The following is a 24,057-nucleotide window of genomic DNA, read 5'->3' on the forward strand; positions in this document are numbered from 1 at the left end:
GCCACAGAGAGAGAGAGAGAGAGAGAGAGAGAGAGAGAGAGAGAGAGAGAGAGAGAGAGAGAGAGAGAGAGAGAGAGAGAGAGAGAGAGAGAGAGAGAGAGAGAGAGAGAGAGAGAGAGAGAGAGAGAGAGAGAGAGAGAGTTTCTTCTTGGTTTTCGGTTTGGTTATCTCATGTACGGTCTTGGTTGAGGAGGCCGGAAAGGGTCACAGTTTTTTGGGGGTTTTGGGTTACTCATGTTGTAACCCGTGTATTTTGCTCTCTCATAGTAGAAGGTTTGGCTGTTGCTCATAGACGTAGGCATCTTGATGAACCACGTAAAATCTCAGTTTGTGCAGCTTGTGTCTCCTTTAGCTTTTTTGTGCACGCGCGTTTGGATCAAATTTTGCCGGGCGGATTTCTTAGGGTTGCAACCTAGGTCAGTTTAACACGTTTGTGTCTCCTTTTATTGTTTCTCTTGGTGTAAAGTAAGAGAAAGAAAAAGCAGCCACAGAGAGAGAGAGAGAGAGAGAGAGAGAGAGAGAGAGAGAGAGAGAGAGAGAGAGAGAGAGAGAGAGAGAGAGAGAGAGAGAGAGTTTCTTCTTGGTTTTCTGTTTGGTTATCTCATGTACGGTCTTGGTTGAGGAGGCCGGAAAGGGTCACAGTTTTGGGGGGTTTTGGGTTACTCATGTTGTAACCCGTGTATTTTGCTCTCTCATAGTAGAAGGTTTGGCTGTTGCTCATAGACGTAGGCATCTTGATGAACCACGTAAAATCTCAGTTTGTGCAGCTTGTGTCTCCTTTAGCTTTTTTGTGCACGTTTGGATCAAATTTTGCGGGGAGGATTTCTTAGGGTTGCAACCTAGGTCAGTTTAAACTTTTCCTAAAAAATGAGTTGGAGCCAACTTAAACCTAGCCCATTTTTATCGTAGAAGCTCAACCCAAATTGCTAAAATTCGAGCCGAGTTGCAGTCCAAAGATTTCAAAACAAGATCAATTAAAATGAGCATTCAATAACATTTTCATCTTTTGTAGAACCATAATTATCATAACTGATGATGGTAAGTTTACTTCCACATTCAATAATCAAATACTAGTCAACGATACTTCATCAGAACTCAAAAACCTCACTGATGGTTATTTCATGAACCAGTGCTTACAAAGCAAGTCATGCTACAAGGGGAAAGAAAAATATTATTGCCTCTTTGATGCAACTTCCTAAACGATAAAGGGGAAAGAAGAATACCAGCACTTCCCTTTTTGCCCGAAAGAACTTGGACTCGCCATTCTTCAAGAAGAGCCACAAGTGTCAGAATTCCTTGAAAGGTGCAAAAAGAATGGAAGAGTTGAGACCACTGAAGCCGAAAGAATTCGACAGAGCAACTTTTACGTTCAACCTCTCCTTCTTTGCTCCAACAATTAGATTCATATCCTAAGATTAATATAGTCAACACTGCATCAAATACTAGAAATGCTAAGAATCAACCAAACTATATGTGGGGCATTTCTAATCTATTACGCACCAAAATTTCTTCTGGTTTGTCTAGGTTGATTGTAGGATGTACCCATCCACGCCTGATTGCCTACAGTAATAAGCACTACAGAGATGAGCACATAAATATTTCCTTTGGGTTGTAGCAGAAGCCACAGAAGCCGCACAACTTAAAATTAACTCAAGAAAGTATATATATAGTGGTGCAACTTGAGTGGGCTTCAACCCGATTTCGGTTCGGGTAGGGTTGGGCTACGTTTGGGAAAAGCCAAACTGCTTTAATTTTGGGTTGGGTTAGGGTTGAGGCCTCCAGCAACCTGTTCTGATCCGAACCCAACCCGTCCTCAAATTTTATCGCAATTTTCAAAATCTTTGGATTATATTTTTTATGTCTTTTATTTTTCCTCAATCCAAACCCAATTTGACCCAACCCGACTCAGGCCAACCAGATATCGAAAAAAAAATGGGTTAGACGGGTTGGGTTGGGGTTGACCCTCCTCGACCTTCTAACAAATGAGAGTCTATGTTTTGTTTCTTATGCACTTTGCATAATAGATTTGTAACAGTCTATTCGTATTATATAGAGGAACATAAAGGCTCATGGTTACAACCTGTAGAGACACGTTTGCAGGGTCACAGTTACAATGGATAAATGCGTGATAAAGAGTGGTGAGATGGTTTCCTATTTTCTAGGGGTTATACATACGGTTTGTGATATTCTTAATAGACCTGAGGTTGGGTTTTGGTTGGGTTAGGGTTGAGGAAATGCTAACTTGTATTGGGTTAGGGTCGGCCTCTGGGCCTCTGCCCAACCCAGCCTAAGTTGCATCCTGAGTATATATGATATACCTGAATTGTTGCCACAGCCTCCACAGCACCTGCGGCACCTAACAAATCTCCAATCATCGACTTTGTGGAATTTATCTTCAGCTGAGAGAGTAAAAATCAAATCATGATGCACGTAATGCATTCTAATTTTAAGGTTAACATAGTAAATTCTGAAATCAAACCTCAATATTTTGATCAAAACAACGAATCAAAGCTTGATATTCTTCTATATCTCCTAGTTTTGTAGAACTTGCATGTGCATTCACATAATTGACATCTTCTTTCTTTACTCCCGCTTCATGCAATGCCTTCTCTATACAAAGTAGCACTCCCTCACCTGGAAGAAGATGATTATTAGCATGTCATAAGCACAATAGGAAAGAGAGGAAATTTCTTTACCCATAAGTTGATCAAACCTTTTGGATGAGGCTGTACTATGTGATAAGCATTACAAGTCGTACTACCTCCCAGGAACTCTGCATATATTTCAGCTCCCCTGGCCTAAGAATCATTTAACCGTGGAAAATGAATAATCCTTTTACTCCACCAAAATTGGAATCAAACTTAGTTTTATTAGAAAAGCAATGAAAACTATTCCACCTGAAGTGCACTCCGTGACTTTCTATTTTAACGAAATCAGGATCTTTATAAAAAAAGAAAAAGAAAAAGGGTGATGATATTTTCACCCCATGCAGTACTTGCACAACCACCCCCCCCCCCATAACGTGATTTGACATAAAGTTGCCCACTTTCCATGTCAAATCAGGTTATCAGGGGTGTGCGTGTAATGCAGGGTGGTGAAAATATCATCTCCCAAATATATATATATATATATATATATATATATATATATATATATATATATATATTGGTTTTGGCAAAAGAAGTCTTCTAGTCTGACAATTTACAAATAAAGTCATCATGTTTGAGTGAGTTTTGCAAATCAGGTCATGCCATCAATTTGTGACCAAAATATCCAAGGTAGATTTTTTCGACTCGGTGAAAAAGGAGGAATGATAGATGCAAGGGAGCCCTTGCATAAAGAGCCAGAAAAGGGCCCTTGAGAAGATCAAAACGTTCTTATACATGAAAAGACAAAAAATTAAATACCCTTGACAGTTAATTATTATTTTTAAATCAAGGGTGTGGGAATACCATCTCTCTCTACACACACACTAGCTTTTCTTATGGATGGGTGTAAATAAATGGGCCCACCCCACCAAGACATGACATGAATAATTGAGGGGCCCCCCATACACATGGGCTCGGGTGAAGATTGTGTGGATGTACCCATCAAAACATGAGGCAAATGGTGGGCCCCATCTGATGCATGGGTTTGAATTGAGTTGGTAGGACCCACGCTGTCAAAACATATCCGCTGGGCATATCAGGGTATTTTGTTCTTTTACAAGGTAATTTCCATCTTTTCACGTACGAGGACATTTTGGTTTTTTTGAGTAAAAAAAATCTACCATAGGCATTTTGTTCACAAATTAATGGCATGACCTCATTTACAAAATTCTCTCAAACATGATGACTCTATTTGCAAATTGTCAAACTAGAAGACGGCTTCTGCAAATATAGGCAATATAGTAAAGTAGAGGACTTCTTTGTGCAAAACAAACCCTATAAAATTAAAAAATAATGAAAAATGATGACCATTGCATGTCCCAGTTCTTCCAAAAGGAGAACGCCTGCTCCCTCACCCATAACAAAGCCATCGCGATCCTACAAGATGTAATGAATCTCATTTAACATTATAGATCAAAGTTTCAAACTTGAATTATCACAAAGTTCCAAACCTGATTTCTTTTATTTCCCTATAGAAATTGACATCATAAATGAAGGGAAATGTTGTCAACACTACTGTCTTTTGATGATCGCACTCTTCACTTTATTAAAAGTACGGTATGGCCGGCACCATAGGATGATCCAAACCGTCCATTAGATGGGCCACAACCTAAATAGGTTGTGCCCCAAAAATTATTTCTATAGGTTCATCCTAACCCTCCGATCTATAGAGGGTTAGGATCAACCCTCTAACATTCAGATCAGAGGGTTAGGATCAACCTAAGGAAATGATTTTTGGGGCACAAACTATTTACGCTGTGGCCCATCTAATGGACGGTTTGGATCATCCAATGGTGCGGACCATACCGTACTTTTAATAAAGTGAGGAGTGCCATCATCAAAATACAGTATTGCTGATAACATTTCCCTAAATGAAATCGTAAGTATTTAAAAGCTTTTTCCTTATGTTCACTTGTTTTCCCAGGAAAGGAAAAGAAATGGTTTCCCGAGAAACTGCGTGGCAAAAAGAAAAGAAACCCCGATAAATTGTGCAAGAAAAGGTTTCCCGTGCTTGTTCACGGGCGCAGGAACTGTGCAGGAAAAGGTTTCCCGAGAAACTGCTTGCCCATCTTTTTTCACTTGTTTTCACGGGAAACCAAATTTCACCAAAATAGTGTGATTTGGTTTCCCACACTTGTGAGAAAAGAGACATTTCCACGTCATTTTTGGCAATTTCCATGTCATTATTTGATATTTTCCACCTAGGCTTGTTATTTTCTCAAGAAAATAGGTGAACACCAGTATTTTAGCTTTCTCGAGAAAAAAAAAGAGGTGTTTTCCCAGGATTCAATTTTCTGAGAACCGGTAAAATTTATAGTTGGATTTTGCAGTTAAGACGTTGCTAAGAACCATCATTAAAAGGAATAGAATGAAAGATGTGGATTTTACCATATCCCAAGGACGAGATGCCTTAGTTGGATCTTCATTTTTTCTTGATAATCCCCCGCATGCGACAAAACCACCTAATACTAAAAACAAATTTATGAAGTTAAATTTTAATGAGAAGTGGAAGGAAAGAAGAAGGAACGCTTGAAGTTGAAGAATCAATACTCGGTTATAACAAAACTGTCACAGTGACAAAGAAGAAGCAATTTTGATTTTCATAAAAAATTTGAATAATAATCCACGTACTACTTGTACGCTTCTACCATTCATGAGAGTCCCATAAATGGGAATTGCTAGCGTCCATCACTGAAGGCATTTCGCGGCTGGTCAGTTGCATGTCAGACCAGCCATCTCGTGAATGATGACAACAGCTTTTGTCTCCATTCATGATGTGGGGTCTGACATGCAACAGAGCAACTGCCAAATGTCTTTTTCAATGGACCCTAGCAATCCCCCCATAAATTATAGAGCCCTATCTACTAAAGAAAGCATTAAACAAAGGGCGATGCTATTTTCAACTCCCCTGCAGAGGAATTCGCCCCCTTTTTACATGATTTAAACGTCAAAAAGCGTTAAAGTTGCCCTTGGCCACTGTTCACGTTATAAGGGTGTAGCTCTTTGGCGTAAAGTCATGGGTTTGCTCTTGGGTGACGAGCGTTTGAATCCCCCTTGTTTACCCGATGCACGTGGACTCCAGATGCTTGCGGGGCATCCCTAGGGAATAGTGGGGATACCCTATGGCGGAAAAAGGAAGGGGGGGGGGGCGGGGGCTTGGATGAAAATATTAGCTCGCTAAGCAAAGAACTTCTAATAAAACAGAATTTGGAAGACACTAAGGTACAAGTGTTTTAGATGAGAAGGCTTCTTTAGAAGCCTCTTTGGCTGGATATTCAGGATTAAAGCATCATCTTTAACAAAAGTAGACCTGGCAAATTGGAGGGTTAGGTTGGGTTACCTGTGGGTCATGCGGGTGAGGGTCAACACTTAGGTGACCCACACCCACTGGGAGTGGGTTGGGTGGGTTAACCCGCGGTTAACCTGCAATTTTTTGCCAAGGAGTATTTTTTTTTTGGGTGAGTAAGGAAATTATAACAACAAAAACAAAAGAAGAGAATTAGAAAACGAACTCTTGTACCCCCATTGCAAACGAACTCTTGTCCCTTTTATACTAGGTTGCATTTCCTCTTAATCTAGACCGTCCATTTCTCTTTTTCTTTGATCTCACGGTTCGTATGGATTGCTTCTCAATGAAGTAACACAAAATGCCTGGAGTAACCTCCAAAAAAGAGAAATCCCCTCTTTTATCTTAAAGTGCCATTTGTTATGAGTAGACCTGGCAAACGGGTGGGCCGGGCTGGGTTTGACCCGACCAGTACAGGTTCGGGTCAAACGGGCTGGGTAAAAAACGGGTTAAAAAATTTACGAGTCACTAAGTGTGGACCCGTGGATCACCTGTTTTTTTTTAATGAATTTTTGTTTTTTTCTGTTATTTAAGATTTTTGTTGTTCTTATAGGGATTTGCTAGCCACCTTCACCAAAGGTTACTTCGTGCCCATCTTTTGCAATTGCATGTGATTATGTGATGATAGCCATTTATGTTGAATTTTTTATTCAGATTTGTCTTATTCATTGACGTGATACAAACTGCAAAGGATGGGAGAAGTATGTCTTGCAAAGGTGGCTAGCAATAATAAGTTTTGGAGAATATTTTTGGGGAAGTACTGAGTTTTGGAGAAAAATTACGGGAAAAATGGTTCAAATAAGAAAAACTACGGAAAAAAAATACCGAAAGAGGTGCTTCTATAGAAAAATTATGAAAAAAACTACTAAAAAATGCGAGGAAAAAAGCCAAAATAAAATGTTGTTTTACCTCCCTACGGGCACCCGCGGGTCGTTTTCAAACGGGTCATAAATGAGTGACCCGGACCCAGAAAATACGGGCGGGCCGGGTCGACCCGCTGGTCCGGATCATTTCTTGTTAGGTCTAGTTGCGAGTTAGGAAATGCAGCCAATATCTACTCGAATCGAACAAAAGAAAAAATGAAATGCGGGTATCCGCCGGTTCACCCTACCCAACCCATGTTTTGGCGAGCTAAGTGACCAGCAGTTCAATTTTGACGGGTCACTCAAATACCAACCCACACCTGGAAATTTGCAATTTGCGGGTGGGTTGGGTTGGGTCGACGGGCGGGAGTGGGTCGATTTTGCCAGGTCTAAACAAAAGATGCGGCTGCATCTGATTTTGTGCTGACAAAATTCAAAACTCATTAGTCAGGCCACGTTCCAAATGCAAGTAATAGGAGCAGGGGCAGATTTCCTATGTAAGAAAAAGAAAAGGGGTTTTGTTAGAATTTGAAGAGAGAGAGTTAAGAGTTTTAAAAGGGATTTGTGGAGGGGGAATTTTCTCTTGATTTTAGAGTTTGCAACAAGAAACTCTGTTAGGGTTTCAAAGGGGTTTGTGGAAAGAAGAAAGAAGAAGAAGAAGAAGAGGAATAGAAGGGTTTTGCTCACTCTTAATCCGGCCATAAAACACCGCACACCGTCGATTTCACTCGTGGCAAGCCATCACCAACATCAATTTTGAACTCCGGCAACCTTCATTGCCGCCGTCCCTACTCCGGCAACCATCGATCCCCACCTTCTGTTCAACCGGAAGCCCATCTCCTTTGGCCACCTTCCGCCATCGCCAGTCTTTTTCCGCAGTCGTTGTCTCAACCCGACTGCGATTCCGCCAGTAAGCAAAGCATGCTTTCTTTAATTCTGTGTTTATTCTCTTCTTTCATGGTGTTATGGTTTGCATTTACCATTTAATTATCTGCTTTTTCTCCTCTGTATGAATAAAGGATTTTCGTTGCGATTTCCGTAAGCATTAAAATTCATGTTTTCACTGATTTATTTTGGATGGTGAATGATGATTCCATAACAAGTTTTTTCAAATTGGGTGCGTTTGCAAAATAATTGTGGCTTCCTCCTGTGTGTGTGTGTGTGTGTGTGTATGTGTGTGTGTATGTGTGTGTGTGGATATATGGCTCAGAGGCTTTTTTAATGGTGCATATAGGTTCAAGCCATCAAGGCATTTGCAGGGTAACTATGATTTTTTTCCGTTCTGAGTATATGTCTAGGAGATCATTTTTTTTTACGGTGCATGTGGCATCAAGCTTCAATTCCGTGGTCATTTACATCTTTTTATTTGGGCAATTAAGGCATGGGCATCTTTCTTGAGCATGGTTTGTTTCTTCCTATTGAAATGACTGCTTGTGAATACAATCTTTTCCCCTCTTGGTGTGTCTCCATTAAGTTTTTTTTTTTTTGCTAAGTATCTGTCATTATCCTTTTCGGTAAAAGCATAATGAAGTCACATTGATTTCTTCAGCTGGGTGTGAGGCATTGTTTCGTATTTCCATTTTCATCTTGAGTCCTGCCTTGAAATGGATTTCTCTAACAAAATTCATTCAGCATGTTTTCCATCCTTTCTCTTTTGAGGTTTCTTTTTGTTAAATGGGTGTCTATGTTTGAGATGTTGGGAAATCAATGGTGTTTTTGGAAGTCTTAGCTTTGCTCTTGATGTTCGCACCACTTCGTTTAACAATTGAATAAAATCAACTAGCTTTTCTATGTCAATTAGTTTTCCTTTTTTCTCAAATACCTTTTTGGATTGTAATAATCCTTTACAGTTGTGTAGCAGTAGGAAACATAGGTGATTGTCCTTTTTGTTTTCTTTTGTTTTCATGACCATGTTGGTCGTGGCTCCTTTAAAGAAATCATACCATTTCATAAAAAAAAAAAAAAACAAAAACAAAAACGAACAAAGGTGATTTAGGGCTATGATGAAGTAACCACCGTTTTGGGTCTATGATGAAACTTCTCTGAGCCCCTTACCCTTTCCCCTTCTCTCCCTCTTTGGGTTTCCATCGATTTTTCCAATTTTGATTAAAAAATATAAAAAAATAAACAAAAACAACAAACAAAAAGGTGTTTTGAAAATTGAAGCAATTGTGTTAGGGTTATGATGAAACTTCTCTGAGCCCATTACCTTCTCTTATTCTTTCCCTTTTCGCATTTTCTTGATTTTCCCAATTTAAAAAGAAAATAAAAAAGGAAAAATATTTTAAAACGTAAAAAACTGTTTTGGGCTATGATGAAACTTCTCTGAGCTCCCTACCTTGTCCTCCCTTTTCCCCTTTTGGGTTTTTCTTCGGTTTTCCCAATTTTGATAGAAAAAACAAAAACAAAAACGAACAAAGGTGACTTAGGGCGATGATGAAACTTTCCCGAGCCTACATTTTCCCTTCTTTTGTTTTCCCCTTTCCACTCTTTTTCTTATTATTTGATTTCTTGGTTTCCGGGTTGTTTCCTTTTTTTGATTGTTACGTGTTTGTTTCCTTGCTTCTTTTGATGTGTGTTTGCTTATCCTTTTAGCATTATAGTTTGTATAGTTGTTGATGGAGATAGGTATTAGGATCATGCAATGTTGGTCTTGCACTAGATCCCCTCGCGTCCCCTATGATATTGAGGATGTATTCTGATATCTATATAAATTGTAAAAAGGGAGACGACAGGTCCTGTTTCAGCCAAGGTTGTGTGACAGTAATATCAACCCTCCTTGCGTACTCTTAGCTATTGTGTAATAGATCTGTTAGTTGTAGCTTCTCTTGACGATAGCTTTTTTTCCATTTCCATTTTACATCTTTTAATCTAAATTTTTCTAAAACCAATTAAACTGGCATAGGAGACTGAGACTTCTCGGGCGAGTGGGGTGCCTAACACCTTCCTCACTCGTAACCAGGCATGGACCCATCACTGCCTATCAGCACAGAGTCCATGCAGGGTCCTAGACCCTCCGTCCTAGGTGGCGACTATTTCTTTATTCCCCACTGGATTTCTAATCCATGTGGGGAAATCGCTTAGATTACGAGAGTGGCGACACCGATAGCCACACAGAGCTCCCTATGTGAAGGCTAAGGTCGTAGCGGCACGCAGTGGGGCCTTCACAGTCCCTCCTACCAAGCGCCTCGCTCGGCCCGGGTCCCACAGGTTGTGAAACTGAAAACCTGTGCTAGTAGGTGTTGTGAAAACTGGCCGTGACCTCGCAGGACCAATTGTCGATCTCTTCTAGTATTTGTTGTGAAACTAGAAGTTGTGATTGTCACAAGTGTGGTAGCAACTGTATTCTTGCATGCAAATCATGAAAATTTTGTGCTATTCTTGATGAATTGCTCACTTTATGCCTTTTGGAAAAATATCATGATTTTGTACTTTATTGTTGTGTTACATATTTGATCCATCTATTATTGGACACATGTTCACTCTCTAAGCTTTAGCTCATTCGACATGTGGTTTATTTTTCAGATAGTGAGGGATAGATATGGACACGAAACCAGAACGGGGAAGAGCATGGAATTAATTAGTTTAGTCATTCTTAGATTTTTTTTATGTTTAGTTGAGACAGATTAGTAAGTTGGTATTTCATTTTATTGAACCACATGGGAGGTGGATTAAAAATAAATTTAGTTATGGAACCTTTACTTATGGTGGAATGGAATTTTAGTTGCTTTGCATACTTGTTAATGTGGAAAGGTTATATGTGATGCTTAGCCTTGCATGCCCATGGGGTGAACAATGGATACACGGCGCTGTTACAGTCCATGTGTTCAGGGCATGACAAGAGAAAAAAGGCAGAAAGAAGGGTTTGTAACCTTATATCGAAATAGTGAAATCCTATTCTTCTGTAGAGGTAGGCACTGCCGAACCATATAAATCTTATGTTTCTTGCTTTGCACATTTGTGTTTCTTGCATCTCATCTAGTCGCTCGCTGCACATAGAGATCTCTAGATTTTCAACATGCTGCATTAAGACGCCTAGGCAACAAACTAAATTTCTTTACAAGAAAATAACGGAAAACCAAACACACTTAGATTGTAGTATCCTACCGTTGCACCAAGCATAACATCATCACAGTGAATCCTATAACTCTAGTTCAAGATACAAATTCAAATGTGACATCAAGAGTGTTGAAGGATTATATCTTTGAAAATATAGTTATTACTTAGAGAAAAGGGTTCCTATGCTCGAGCGCAGATAAGCTTATCTCCGCTTGAGTGCAAAAACAGGGGTTGTCCCACATTGTTGGGGGTATCCAAAGCATTCATTTGGAAGGCCCTTTCATGGATAGGGTGTCCACCAAAAATCAGCTCCATTAGATCATCTTAGGGCATACATTTGTGGGGTGAAAAAATGGGCAGATTAGTGGACAAATAGTATCTGTCTATTTTCACCCCCACAAATGGACATCCTATGATGATCCAATGAAGCTGATTTTTGGTACACACCCCATCCATAATGGAGCCTTTCAAATGAATGCTTAGGATCACCCCAACAATGTGGCCCCACCCTTGTTTCTTGCACTCGAGCGCAGATTTCTGCGCTCGAGTGCAGATATAAGCTATCTGCGCTCGAGTGCAGGAACCCTTTACTCACTTAGAGAAAATGTAATAATGCTGCAAACACAATGTTCATTCAACTATACATTTTTCAAGCGGAAGGATCCACACAAATCAAATCTAAACACCAAAAAACAGAATCAGTTATGGCATACCAATTGGAATGACTACAGCTTCAGAACCACCTGAAAGCATCACATCCTGTACACAAATTTCAAAATGAGCCTCTACAAGTAGTTGTTCAAAACAGTATGTTTCAGGCAAAGGGGAGAATGAATTACTGCTTCACCACGGATGATATGATTAGCGGCGCTGATAATGCATAAATTACTGGTGGCACATGCAGCCGCAATTGAATAAGTTGGTCCTGTCCATCCCTAAATACATAGGTAACATATACCAATGATAGTTTCTCTCATGCTATAGTATAATTAACAGAACTTAAAATGGAATCATTCATTGCACTTCAGCACAAAAAAGAGTAATAACTCACTAAATCAATTGCCGTCATGGCAGAACCCATGTTGGTTGCTGCAAATGGAACGAAAAAGGGATTGATCTTCTTGTATGAAGTCTTGAGTGCCAAAATCGCATCATTGACCATCTACTCTCAAAGGCCAATATTTACATCAGAATGTTACTCTGTAGTAAGTATCAGTACTAATGAAGCGCAGGAAGCTTAGGACAAGTTTGGCAGGCATGAAAGTCGTTTTCATAGAATATTAGTTTATCAAGTGGTGGGAGACGGGGTCAAGTGTTGATAAAATCCTCCGGGTAAAATCCACTCAGATGGTGCGCACCTAGATTTTAAGTGGTTCAGCGAAGATGCCTACGTCCACAGGCGAGAACTCTGATATTCTACTATGAGAAAAAAAAAACGAGGATTACAATGGGATTAATCTACAGACCTGCTAACCTGAAAACGACAACCCTTTCCCTTGAGACCAAAGAAAAACCCAAGAGAAAATCTGAGAGGAAACTCTCTCTCTCTCTCTCTCTCTCTCTCTCTCTCACACACACACACTCTCTCTCTCTCTCTCTCTCTCTCTCTCTCTCTCTCTCTCTCTCTCACACACACACACACACTTTCTCTCTCTCTCTCTCTCTCTCTCTCTCTCTCTCTCACACACACACACACACACTTTCTCTCTCTCTCTCTCTCTCTCTCTCTCTCTCTCTCTCTCTCTCTCACACACACACACACACACACACACACATTCCTTTCTCTTGTTCCGCTCACCTCCATGTCAAGAGCGCAAGAAAAAAATTCAAGTTTTTCATCTCTTTGTAGTCTCATGTTTCTATTTGGTTTCCCGTGACAACTAAGAAACATAGTAGTGGGAAATGAAATAACCCAAATAATAATTATTGTGCGAAGGGGTATTTTTATCAAAAGAAAAAAATCCAGATTAGGGCTCTTTAGTCAAGAGAATAAATAGTAATGGCACCTTAAACTCAAGAGGAGTTCCTTGAAAAAATCGTGAGCTACCGGAGATCGTCCCAAGCATCAGAGAGCCTAATTCGAGGTAAGAAATAGATGTAGAACACGGTTCTGGTCTTTATATCCTTAAGCTCATTGTTTCATATAAGTTTGGGTTTATTGGGAGAGGATTCTTCTTCATTTTTTGCCATCTGACAGAGTTCCGTCAAGACTCTGGTGAGTTCAATGGGCTCTATGGAAACCTTCCGTTCCGTGCTTTCCAACGAGTCCAACCTCACTTGATTCCGACGAGAAATGAAGAAGTTAGGAGGCCGCAAAGTTGGTGAAAAATCGGAAGAAAAGTTAGCTAAGGAGAAAAACTCATATTATCATACTCAGTCGACAGCATAGGGCCGCGGTCAACCGTGGTGAAGGTTCTAGATTTTATAAAAACATCAGAGTCTTACTGACTTGCCTTATCGACTCACTGTCATATTGATCTGTACATACGTGTGGTAAAATTCTGATGAACTCATATTCATTTTTTTTGAAAAGAATGAACTCAGGATTAAGCCTATGACATAAAAGTGTTTTTGTTCTGTTTCTGTTTCAGATCAGTTTCAATCTTAGTTTCAGACTCCATTAACATATCGGTTTTGTGCATGAGTCCTAGTTGGCTATCATTGAATTCGAATTTTTGTCATGGTTGCGTTGAATTACCTCATTTTTTATTCAGTAATAATTACTCTCTACTCCTTATTGAATTTGAACCTCACCTAATACACTAATTACCTCCGGCTTTGATGTTCTGGCATGCATTGACTCTACTAGAGTAGTATCATGTTACTTTACTGGGCATTAGCTCAGCCGTTGTTTACTTTTTCAGATCCTGAGGCTTGACTCCTGCGCATAGTTGGAGAAAGAAGTAGGATCGTAGTTATTTTATTTGGGATATTTTAGCATTTCTGATTTTGCTTTTGAATGAGTATCAGTATTGGACAATGTTAAAGACTATTGATTTTCTAAATTTATTTTTGGGACGGGTGTGAGATCATAGCATTTACCTTAATTTATTCGTTTGTGATTGGACCGTAATATTTTGAATAATGTAAAGAGTGGTTCAGGTGTGCGGCGATGTCGTGTGCGGGACCATGGTGTCGGTTCGGCGTGTCACAGGTGATGCGATTAAAAAAATTAGTAACAAATTTTGAGCATGGCTATTTTGGGAAGTTTCACAAGTGGAAAATACAGAAAAAGAATATGGGATATTTTCTGCTAAATCGACACTCCTACCTAATAGGCACAAATCGAAAAAGATAGCAAGTTGGAATCATTCTAGTTATTTTCTATTTATTTGCTTTTTCCTGTTTGTAAGTCTTTCCTAGTTTGTAGGCTAATTGTAATCCGTTTTCTATTCGGTAGGAATTTTCGTATTTTGTAGGATTTTTTTTGCTTTTTTAAAGTTTATTTTGGACTGTATGGACATTTTTAGAGTTTGGAGATTGAATAAAAAAATTTAGCTTCACGTTTTTTGCCGAGAAGGTATACATGAGTTTTCGTATGGCTTCTGTTTGTTACTTTTTCTTGGTTTTTTTTTAATCTTGGTGTTTGGGTTGTGCCATATATGATGCAAACGGAAATCACCAAGAATGTTTGGTTCAATAGCGTAGAACATATTTCTTATTTTTCTTATTTGCATTTTCGTCATTTTATTTTGTAGCCTATTTTTCAAGCATCAAATCTTGTCATTTGGCTATCATTAGAATGATTTTTCGATCGTATATCTAACGGGCCTAAGATAACATGATATGGGTGTGATCTGAGGAAGTTATGAGCATTTTTAGGATGTGCTACATGCTTATTACGGGATTTCTATATTTGGGTTCTTTAAGTCTAAATTTTTAGGTTTTATTTCAGTACGTTTAGATGGACAACTAAGATTAGTTGCTTAGGCTTTAAGTTAGCTTTTAGGGTTTCTATATCTTATAAATAGTTATCATCAAAGCAATGTAAATTTGTAATGGACTTCTTTTGATTATTGAATGAAAATTTGCCTTTAGGCTTTTGAGTTGCTTGGGAACTTTTGAGTTGTTCTAGTTCTGTTTCGAGAAATTCGACTTCGATGGGATTGAAATAAATCTCATCCCTTTTCGAGGATGATCGAAGTATTTTATTCCCTACGATGGTGATGGAAGGGCCGATTTTCTTGTTATTTTGTCTATTTTGCCTCCGCTGCTACGCAACAAGGTGGTTTGAGGTTTCTAGACTTCGTCAACAGGAAACAAGGTAACTTTCTTTTCAGTAAAGAGGGTGGGAGCGAGAGTCTCCTCACTCATGCCCATTCAGTTTTCTCCGTGATAAGTGCCTGATGGGTCCCACATAGATTGGAATAAATTACTGTCTTATTTAGAGAATAAGATCAGATTTTACTAGATCTGATATATTTAGTAGCTTGATAGATTAGAATACTAATTAATCTTAGTATAATATTTATTTAGTTATTTTTATTCTTATCATAAGATCTTTCTAGATTTTTTTATGTTTATCTTGGAGTGCTTTATATAAGCACATGCTACTCTAATGGAAATCAATGAATGAAGAAACTAGTTTGAGAAATTGTGTCTTGTGCACATAGGAGGATTGATCCTTCCCTTGAAGTGGATCAAGAGGCTGATTTTCCCTCTAAGAAGATCAATTGTGTTGCGAACCAATTCGGGTTCGTAACAAGTGGTATCAGAGCCGTCGATCTTGCGTCATGGCTTGCACCTTCAGAGTTTTTGGAATCCATACGTGGAGATCTTCAGAAGATCAAAGCATCGTTTTGGAAATGATGGAAAGACAAAAACAATTTGAGAAAGGCTTGGAAAAAATGAGCTTGACGATGGAGAAGCCCTGGAAGATGAAAAAGAGGCGGTGAAATAGAAAAAGAGGAGAAAAAAAGAATGGGGAAAGAAAGCAGATAGAAGAAAAATTAAAGAAGCCACAAAAGAAAATAGCCGTTGATTTTCAATATCCTCGAGTTCAACGAGTTCGCCGCTGAAAAATTCGCCAATCATCTCGGCCCGTCCAACGCCAATATAAAGATCCTCTCCCACAGCCATCCGTGCATTAACATCCAGACCATTCCCAAAAAACGCAACGAAAGAGCTTTGACAAAAGGCTCGATGATATCAGTTTTAAAATGGAGCCGCCTAAACTCTTGATGACGACATGGGTAATGATGACTAATTACAAGAAGATGAAAGTGATACCACTTGTTAGGAACCTAGACCGGTGCAGCTGATTTGATCTTCTCGGAGGGAAGATCAGCCTCTTGATCCACTTCGAGGGAAGGATCAGTCCTCATTTGTGCACAAGACACTTTCCCAAACAATTTTCTTCATTGATTTCCATTAACAATAACATATGCTTATATAAAGTACTTAAAGATAAACATAGAAGGATCTAGAAAGATCTTATGATAAGAATAGATATAGCCAAATAAAGATTATCATAATCTAAATAGATGTTCTAATCTAACATAACTACTAAAATATATTATTCACTAAAATATCTAATTAATTTGTTCCACTCTAAGTGGGACCCATCTAGGCACCTGAATAAATGATACGTACCTAGATGGGTCCCACTTAGATTGGAATAAATTATTGTCTTATTTAGAGAATAAGATCAGATTTTACTAGATCTGATATATTTAGTAGCTTGATAGACTAGAATACTAATTAAGATTAGTATAATCTTTATTTAGTTATTTTTATTCTTATAATAAGATCTTTCTATGTTTATCTTGGAGTGCTTCATATAAGCACATGCTACGCTAATGGAAATCAATAAATGAAGAAACTAGTTTGAGAAATTGTGTCTTGTGCACATAGGAGGACTGATCCTTCCCTCGAAGTTGATCAAGAGGCCGATCTTCCCTCTAAGAAGATCAATTGTGTTGCGAACCGATTCAAGTTCGTAACACTCCGTCTCCCACTCTCCCTACTCCTATCTCAACACTTGTAAGCTAATATTCAATGAAAAAAATTCATGGTTGCCAAACATGGCCTTCATGATTCTGGTGGTAATTAAACCATTAGTCTCCAATACCTTCATCGCACCCATTGCAGTTCCAATTATCACTCCACATCTGCTTTTTTCAAGTGCTTCCAATGTTTCTTCAATCAAGCCACCGTCGGCCAAAGCTTTCTTGCCTGCAACCAGCGAATATAGCATAAACTTGTCCATACGATTCGAATATTTTGGTGCAACCCACCCATTGGTCGACAATGATTTTATCTCTCCAGCTATCCGCTGTAGACAGTTAAAGATTCAGTGAGTCAAATTCATTTTCAGTATAAGTAAAAGATGTTTTTTTTTAGCAAAGTTTAAGTAAAAGATGATTTGAAATGGATTCTAATTGAAATCACCGTTGGGAACTCATTGCAATCAAAACTTTCAATCTTGCTAATACCACTTTTTCCTTCGAGCAGGTTGTCGTAGAAAGAATCAGGGTCATGACCAAGAGAGGTCACTACTCCCATTCCAGTGACAACTACTCTTCTTTGTTTTCTTTCTTCTGTTTTCCCCTTCCATGAACCATCATTGCCCTTCCATTGATTATTAACATCCATCACTACATAAAGAAAAACGAAGGTTTGAAATCAAACGGGAGTAACATTACAAAAATTAACTTGAAAAGTAAAGCAACTTCAAATTGCATTGGCTAAAATAAAAACCTCCATTCAGTTTGATCATGAATCATAAACAGGTAATCAAACGCTGAAAGAACTCCTAGAATAACATGAATACTCATTTTTTTCCGGCTTGTGTTTATTGTAATTCAAATATAAGCAAGAACAACAGAATTAGATGAAGAAAATAATTCTGAACTCCGTATCTAAATGCACCCGAAGATTGTAAAGTTAAGAAATCCTGTGTGGACATCGACTGTGAGCAGTAAACATAATCAAATTTAGAAATAAGAGAAAAATTAATAGAAAACCAACGCAGACAAAAAAAATGAAAAAACCAAATTTACTTTCATAAGTGGCCCAAGAAGAAACACAATCACAAATTGCAACAACTTCTTTAAATTGATAGAAGAACTTGTTGGGGTTAAAATCCGGCGGTTTCCTAGAAATGAATGTTCGTTTCGAATTATTTGGGGTGTTATCTTTTGAGTCGCATTCGCCTAGAAAGTCACATTCGACGATTCTTTAATATATTACCCTAAAACATACATACAAAATAATACACAAGGAAGCCAACTGTACTCTTTTCAAATATCAGTTGAGGGGCTGCTTTGACATAAAACTATTATATATTCATTTAGTACCCATTGTGCATGGGCTGCGGTGTAAGAAAACTATGTATATAACTTATAGATTGAGTTTCTGGTCTGCTTTTGTAAAGGGACAGCCCTAATATATATACTTTTTCCGCATGTAGGTGCTGATTTACAAAGAGAAAACATCATTAAATACATTATAATAGCGTGCATAGGTGCTGATTTTTCTAAAAGAACTACTTATCTATTTATAACTCTATGCGTGTGAACTATTTTGGGGAGAAGATTATTCTCTATATCATAAACATCATGCGTATAAAAATAATTTTTTATACTATATATCATACGCATGAACTGATCACATGCATGAATTGATTTTGAAGAAAAATAGTTTTCTATACTATATAGATCATACGCATTAACTGATTTAAAGGGAAAACAATCATAAATACTGATTTATCATTCGTAAAATCCGATTCAAAAGAAACTAATCATACATGACTTAGAAAAACGGAAAAAGAGAAAAGAAAAAGAAGGAGAATAGGATTGTTAATCTTCCAGAACCTTAGATTTTCACAAGTATATATCGATTTTTTTTATCTTGTGTTGTTTCTGTTCAAACAAACCCTAGAAATTTGAACCAAGACAATGATGAGGATCCGAGATTGCTAACTGAAAAGAGCAAAAAGTGGACAACAGAACAAGATGCAGAAGTAAAAAAATGAAGCTAAAGTCCACCTTTTATAGAAACTTACCACCAGAATCGACGATAAGGACCGTGATCATTTGCAATCACGGCGCCTATCAGTGACACGTGGACCCGCCATCATTATTCGACGTAGCGTGGAACCCAATGCGCACAATTCTAGGACGATATGAATGCGTATCTTATGCACCTAAGATTAGGATTCATGACTTTAGCAATTTCCTAATAGAACGCTGCACCGAGCAGTAGAAACAAGGCACGAGGGACCCAGACTACTTCCTCGGACCAAGCACCAGACCCAAGGAAGTGGGGGACAACGTGCTGGGGCTTAAATCGAGCAAAACCACGTGCTGACATGTGTCGTTGAGTCCTCTGGAGCAAGCCCTTCAGAAGTTGTGACAGGGTTTTCCCCCCTATGAGTGTAGGACAATAGGACGAAGCTAGACCGAGAGGGACCCATCTGTGCTCCTAGTTGAATACGAGAAGCAACAGAACCTATTGGAAACGAAACAACCAACTGCAGAAAGTAGAAGAATTTCAACGGAAAATGCGAATGTTTTTCAGTTTCGAACCCAAGAAGAAGCCGTACCCGACGAATGAACGAAGTTCTTCCTCTGTTCTCTGATGGGTTTTCTTGAAAACAATCTAAACCTCTGAAACCCATTCTCGACACTTAATCTTGGAAGGAAACAAGAGCTCAGACCCACCACCTCAACGTGATCTTTACACAAAAGATATGAAGAGCTCTTGTTGAACCATTTGGTGCTTCTACGTTTCTTTGCAGACACGGTACCCAACTCGGTCCTTGAAACACAGGCAGCAAGAAAGCAGCTGCAAAGAGAAGACACAATCGCCATTGATTTTGCATGCAAGAACGAAAAAACACAAGAAGAAGTTGCTTATTCTGTTGTAGTTCTGCTAATTGGCTTTGTCTTTAAGAACTCTCATTTCAATTCGTTTCTTTTCTCTTCCTCTTCGAAGGAGATTGCGTGATAGAGGAGAAGAGAGAGGGGGATATGTTTATCAAACTCTACGAAGAAAGTCTGCAACTTTTCAAAGTTGGTGCGAGAATCCCGGAAAAGACGAGAGAATAGAGGCTTCTCTACTTCGTAGGGTATGCATGAAATCCTGTGGAAGGGTGGCCACTCGGATAAAAGGGCGAGGGTGAGGGCGAGAGCGATTCTATGCGCTGTCCATTCACGATGGGGCCCAACATGCACCGCTTTTGTTTGTTTTCGTCTGTGGATTATTTCCGCCCTTTTTTTTTTTTTTTACTTCTTGGAATTTTCATATTCCATTTCTTTTGAAGTAAAGTTGGCATAAAACAAATTTTATACTGACCCAGATTAGTGGGGAAAAATAAAATTTTAAAATTTTCATTTAAAAAAATTTAAAATTTTCATTTAAAAGTCAAATTTTATGACAAAGATTACTTTGCCCATGTTTGGCAACCATTAATTTTTTTTCCCCATGAAAAGTTAGTTTCTCAAGTGGTGAGAGAGGGTTGGGGGGTGGAGAGACTTGATAGATCATGAATGAGTAGAGGCTGAGAAGTCGCCAAAAAACATGGGAAAATAAATCATATTTTGAGTGGAGTTTTTTTGTTTCATTGTTTTTCAACCTTTCGTACCCTCCTCTCACTTAGTCGTTGCTGGAAAGGTTTTCACCCTGTACAAAATTGCTATGTGCAGCAGAACTAAAAATCGCATAGAATAAAATAATTTCTTTAATTTTCCCCTTTAGCTTAGGAATCATATGGTCTAGATGATCTGATGGTGATCGAAATAAAACATAGAAAGAAAAAATTACATTGTGGGTGTCCAAATTGATAGCCTCTGCTTGATCTACTCCTCGAACGACTACGATTGTTCCGAACGTTGTGGACCTGCAAGTTGAACCGATGGATTCCTTCCAATTGCGCGAAGGGAATTAGAATAACTTTTATTCTAATATGTGTGCTGATGATATCAGTACGTTGGATGGGAAATTTGAATCTCCAATGTTGAAGCTTTTGGTTTTCTCGAAAACTCGAAACTAGAATTGGAGAACTAGAAGTGAGAGAAGCAGGAGAAAGCTTTAGTGCGTGTTCGGCAACCCTTCTAAAGTGGTGTTTCCTATTTCTTAGGCACGAGAGACTGAAATACGCAATAAAAAATAAGAAAATGTCGTTCAGCAAATTCAGCCCACCAAGCTCGTTTCTATCCATTCCTATTTTTTAGCCCTAAAGTGATGAGATTCTAGGAAGCGACTAGGAGTTGCTTCCCTAGATTCTCATCTACATGTTTCCACCCGAGACAAGCCCATAGACCATTATGACCCATGTGGTCAAAAGACATGTAAAGGGTCCTGTCTGGTAGAATAGCCTAACTATCTCATGTCCACGGGCTATTCCAATGTGATCTTGTTCAGTGCGCAATCCCATTGCCTCACCCACTCTGCTTGCTTAGGGTTCACTACCCAAGTGACTGAGATAAGCCACTCCACGACACGTGCATGTAGGCAATACTGGTGCTGGTTGTGTACAGGATGAGATGTCCAATCTCGACCCCAATCAGGAACTTCTAAGACCTACAAAGAACCGGTATATCATATCTCATTGCTCCTTAGGACCTGTGAATCCTTGAGCATGATAGTCCTACTTTGCTAGCTAAGGACGAATATATGTGTCAAGCAAATCACACATATTCAATTAGATATTACCCAATAAATATCATGAAATGAAACCTTTATTAATATTTAGGTGACAGAATATATGAAATGTACTAACTTTTAGGTCACTTATTCTAACAGTCGCCCTCATGTCTCTCCCTCTCTAGCCGTTCGTCAGCATTAGATAAGCTAATATTACTTGGAAAAGAAATCATGGTAGCCAAACTGCCATGTTTGGGTTACCTTACCGGTTTGGATTGAAAGAAAATAATTTCCCCCAAATATATTGTTCCAGGAAAATTTTTCGTTTCAACAATTTAGAGAGAATTGATATAATTATGGCTTTTAAAGGTTCCTCTAAATAAAATTTGAACTGTTATGATTCAAATTGCTTTTTTCAGTTGTGATCAAATAATTGAAAAATAATTAATTTTGGAAAAAAATTCTTTCCCAAACTTTTTTGAAAAAGTCCTACACATGGCCTTTTATTTGGGCACAAGATTTACAAACCTCAAATGGGATTTTGCTCTTCCTTTTAATTCCTCTTTGTGACACTAAAGTATATTTTGTTCATAGTAAATGAAAAAAATATTTATATCTCATAAAAACATAACCAAAGTATTCAGATCTAAATGAAAAAGATCAAAGTACAAGCCCTTTGGTTGTCAACAAAGGCTCATCGTATAGGGAAAAATACAGAACTACCTTTTTTAATAGCATTATTCATTTTGGCATTTCCCTCTTTTTTTCTTCCTTGACCCCCTCTCTCCTATTTGTCTCACCGTAGAAACCAAGAATCTTTTTTATATTCTTCCGAGTTTCGGCCTTGCAGGAAATTTTGACCACTTGGTGAAACTGGATTAGGATTCTCCCCTAGCGAAGGGTTTCCTGATTAGAAGTCCTATTATCATGTGTATCGGTGGTTTAGGGAGCACTGAGGCTTGTAGTTTTACTTCTTATATTAAGAGCCATTTAACGTCGCATAATGCACCGGGTGCCTCCGGGCGTGCCAAAAAGTTGATGTTCGTGGTCGATCAGTGCAACAGTGTTTGTAGAGTGAAATGGAGTCTGTGGTTAGTGTAATGGCGTGCTAGCCTATCTGGAGGCAAGAAATCGGAAACTCAATTCGAGGGGTCTGACGACCGAAACGTTTTTGTCCCCTCGGATTGGATTCCAGGTGATTGAGAAGAGATGAACAACACTTCTTCTTTGGGCTCCTCTGCCTTTACACAGATGGAAAGGACTTTTTAGGTGTAGACACAACACTAAAACTAGCGATGTCGAAACACGCAAAATGTGAACGGCATGCTGACACACACGGAACGTGGACGACTCGCGATTGGTCGATGCACTCATAATGCAAACGACTCTCAGGGTCGACAGATCATCCAATTCAAACTAAACACAAGTTCGAGGGATAGTTGAATTAAAGAGAGACTCACCTGGGAAGATGAATTCATTGCTTCCTTAATTCGGAGATAAGCTACAGCTATGAAAAGTAAAGGTACAGCACTGGAAAGTAAAGATAAAATGCTAATACATGTTTGGATTTGCTTCTAGGGCCTCTTCTCGGAGACAGACGCCTCCTCATTACCCCGCATTCTCTTGGAGGGAACTTTTTGCTAACTACCCATGCTAGGCTTCCTTATTCTCGCGTCCTCCATTTTCTTGGTGGTTATCATCCACCTTCCATGATTGGCAAATGTAGTGCCACATCTTTGAATCAGTCCAACCAGATGGTGTCTTGATAATTTGATCCCACTTGACCGATTGGCTTTAGAGATAGACATGCTCTGATGGGGAAAACCTCCAATAACTACCAATTTTCTAAGCCTCAGTATATGCACGCTCCTCCACGCGTCCATCCGATGACAATGTGCCATATAGCTTCGTTAACCAAATCTAAATTAACCAATACTCGACAACTCGGTCTTTCATCACCAACTAAACCTTGAAATGGGTGTAAACATCAAGTAATTAAAAAGGAGCCATCACTCCGACTTCCGAGGAGCGTCGAATCTAAACGGGAAGTAGATCAAGCAGAGATTACCATTTGGGTAATCAATTTAGTATAATTTATTTATCCCTTACGTATTTATTATGATAAAGAATCTAGTAACTAGGGATCCTGGATTTCGGTCAAGGGATGGAAATTTTTTGTTATTTGCTTGCATCACGGCATTCCGGTGCACCTTGATCTCTTGAACGATCCGGATTTAACTAACACTTCTTTGGATACAAACGTCTCCTTGAATAGCTTTATTCGGGTAACAGCTCCTCATTACCAGATGTTTACTAGGAGGGACTTTTTGATAACGGGCTATCTCAGGCTCCCTTATTTACACATACTCCTTTCTTCAAGAGTGTCATCACGCGCCTTTCCTAGAGTGACAACTGATGCACCACTTCTTTGACCTTAGGTATAACAATGCAACGTACAACACATTATTGCCATGTGGAACATAATCTGACTGCGTCACGCCTACTCATACCCACGTTGATGTTCATATGGTTCACCATATTTCATCCTCCAATG

General features: G+C 38.9%; 1 protein-coding gene and 1 long non-coding RNA gene across 6 annotated transcripts; one reads left to right on the forward strand and one right to left on the reverse strand.

Annotated features, from left to right (window-relative positions):
- Nucleotides 1–1,033: 1,033 nt before the first annotated feature.
- Nucleotides 1,034–19,999, reverse strand: LOC143892337 (3-oxoacyl-[acyl-carrier-protein] synthase II, chloroplastic-like). 5 transcript variants are annotated; one of them, XM_077396880.1, is made up of 13 exons: nucleotides 19,462–19,999; nucleotides 17,351–17,512; nucleotides 16,987–17,090; nucleotides 11,968–12,078; nucleotides 11,756–11,851; nucleotides 11,630–11,675; nucleotides 5,037–5,116; nucleotides 3,957–4,025; nucleotides 2,714–2,798; nucleotides 2,480–2,634; nucleotides 2,319–2,399; nucleotides 1,501–1,560; nucleotides 1,034–1,409 (listed from the first exon to the last, which is right to left on the reverse strand). In XM_077396880.1, the coding sequence occupies exons 1-13, from the start codon at nucleotides 19,727–19,729 to the stop codon at nucleotides 1,287–1,289; spliced, it is 1,440 nt and encodes a 479-aa protein (XP_077252995.1). In that variant the 5' UTR covers nucleotides 19,730–19,999; the 3' UTR covers nucleotides 1,034–1,286. The 5 variants fall into 5 exon arrangements, with proteins under 5 accessions (XP_077252995.1, XP_077252992.1, XP_077252991.1 ...); XM_077396877.1 differs by having other exon boundaries at nucleotides 5,037–5,110; nucleotides 16,987–17,190; nucleotides 17,307–17,512; XM_077396876.1 differs by having other exon boundaries at nucleotides 16,987–17,190; nucleotides 17,307–17,512; nucleotides 19,462–19,998.
- LOC143845980 (uncharacterized) lies at nucleotides 7,099–10,593 on the forward strand. Its single transcript, XR_013234611.1, has 2 exons — nucleotides 7,099–7,767; nucleotides 10,383–10,593. It is a non-coding gene; the product is annotated as an uncharacterized LOC143845980 (long non-coding RNA).
- Nucleotides 20,000–24,057: the final 4,058 nt, after the last annotated feature.

This window comes from Tasmannia lanceolata, unplaced genomic scaffold (assembly GCF_043159265.1).
Source record: "Tasmannia lanceolata isolate RefF3 unplaced genomic scaffold, GAP_Taslan_0.1 ptg000015l, whole genome shotgun sequence".
NCBI classification, from domain to species: domain Eukaryota; kingdom Viridiplantae; phylum Streptophyta; class Magnoliopsida; order Canellales; family Winteraceae; genus Tasmannia; species Tasmannia lanceolata.

Excerpts from the sequence above, each read along its gene's own strand:
- LOC143892337 (XM_077396876.1), bottom strand. The coding sequence starts at position 19,729 with ATGGCGATTGTGTCTTCTCTTTGCAGCTGCTTTCTTGCTGCCTGTGTT. Across the intron at positions 17,513-19,461 it reads GAACTTCGTTCATTCGTCGG|TGATGGATGTTAATAATCAA; the intron begins GTACGGCTTCTT and ends TTCTTTATGTAG. Across the intron at positions 11,852-11,967 it reads CCATGACGGCAATTGATTTA|GGATGGACAGGACCAACTTA; the intron begins GTGAGTTATTAC and ends CTATGTATTTAG.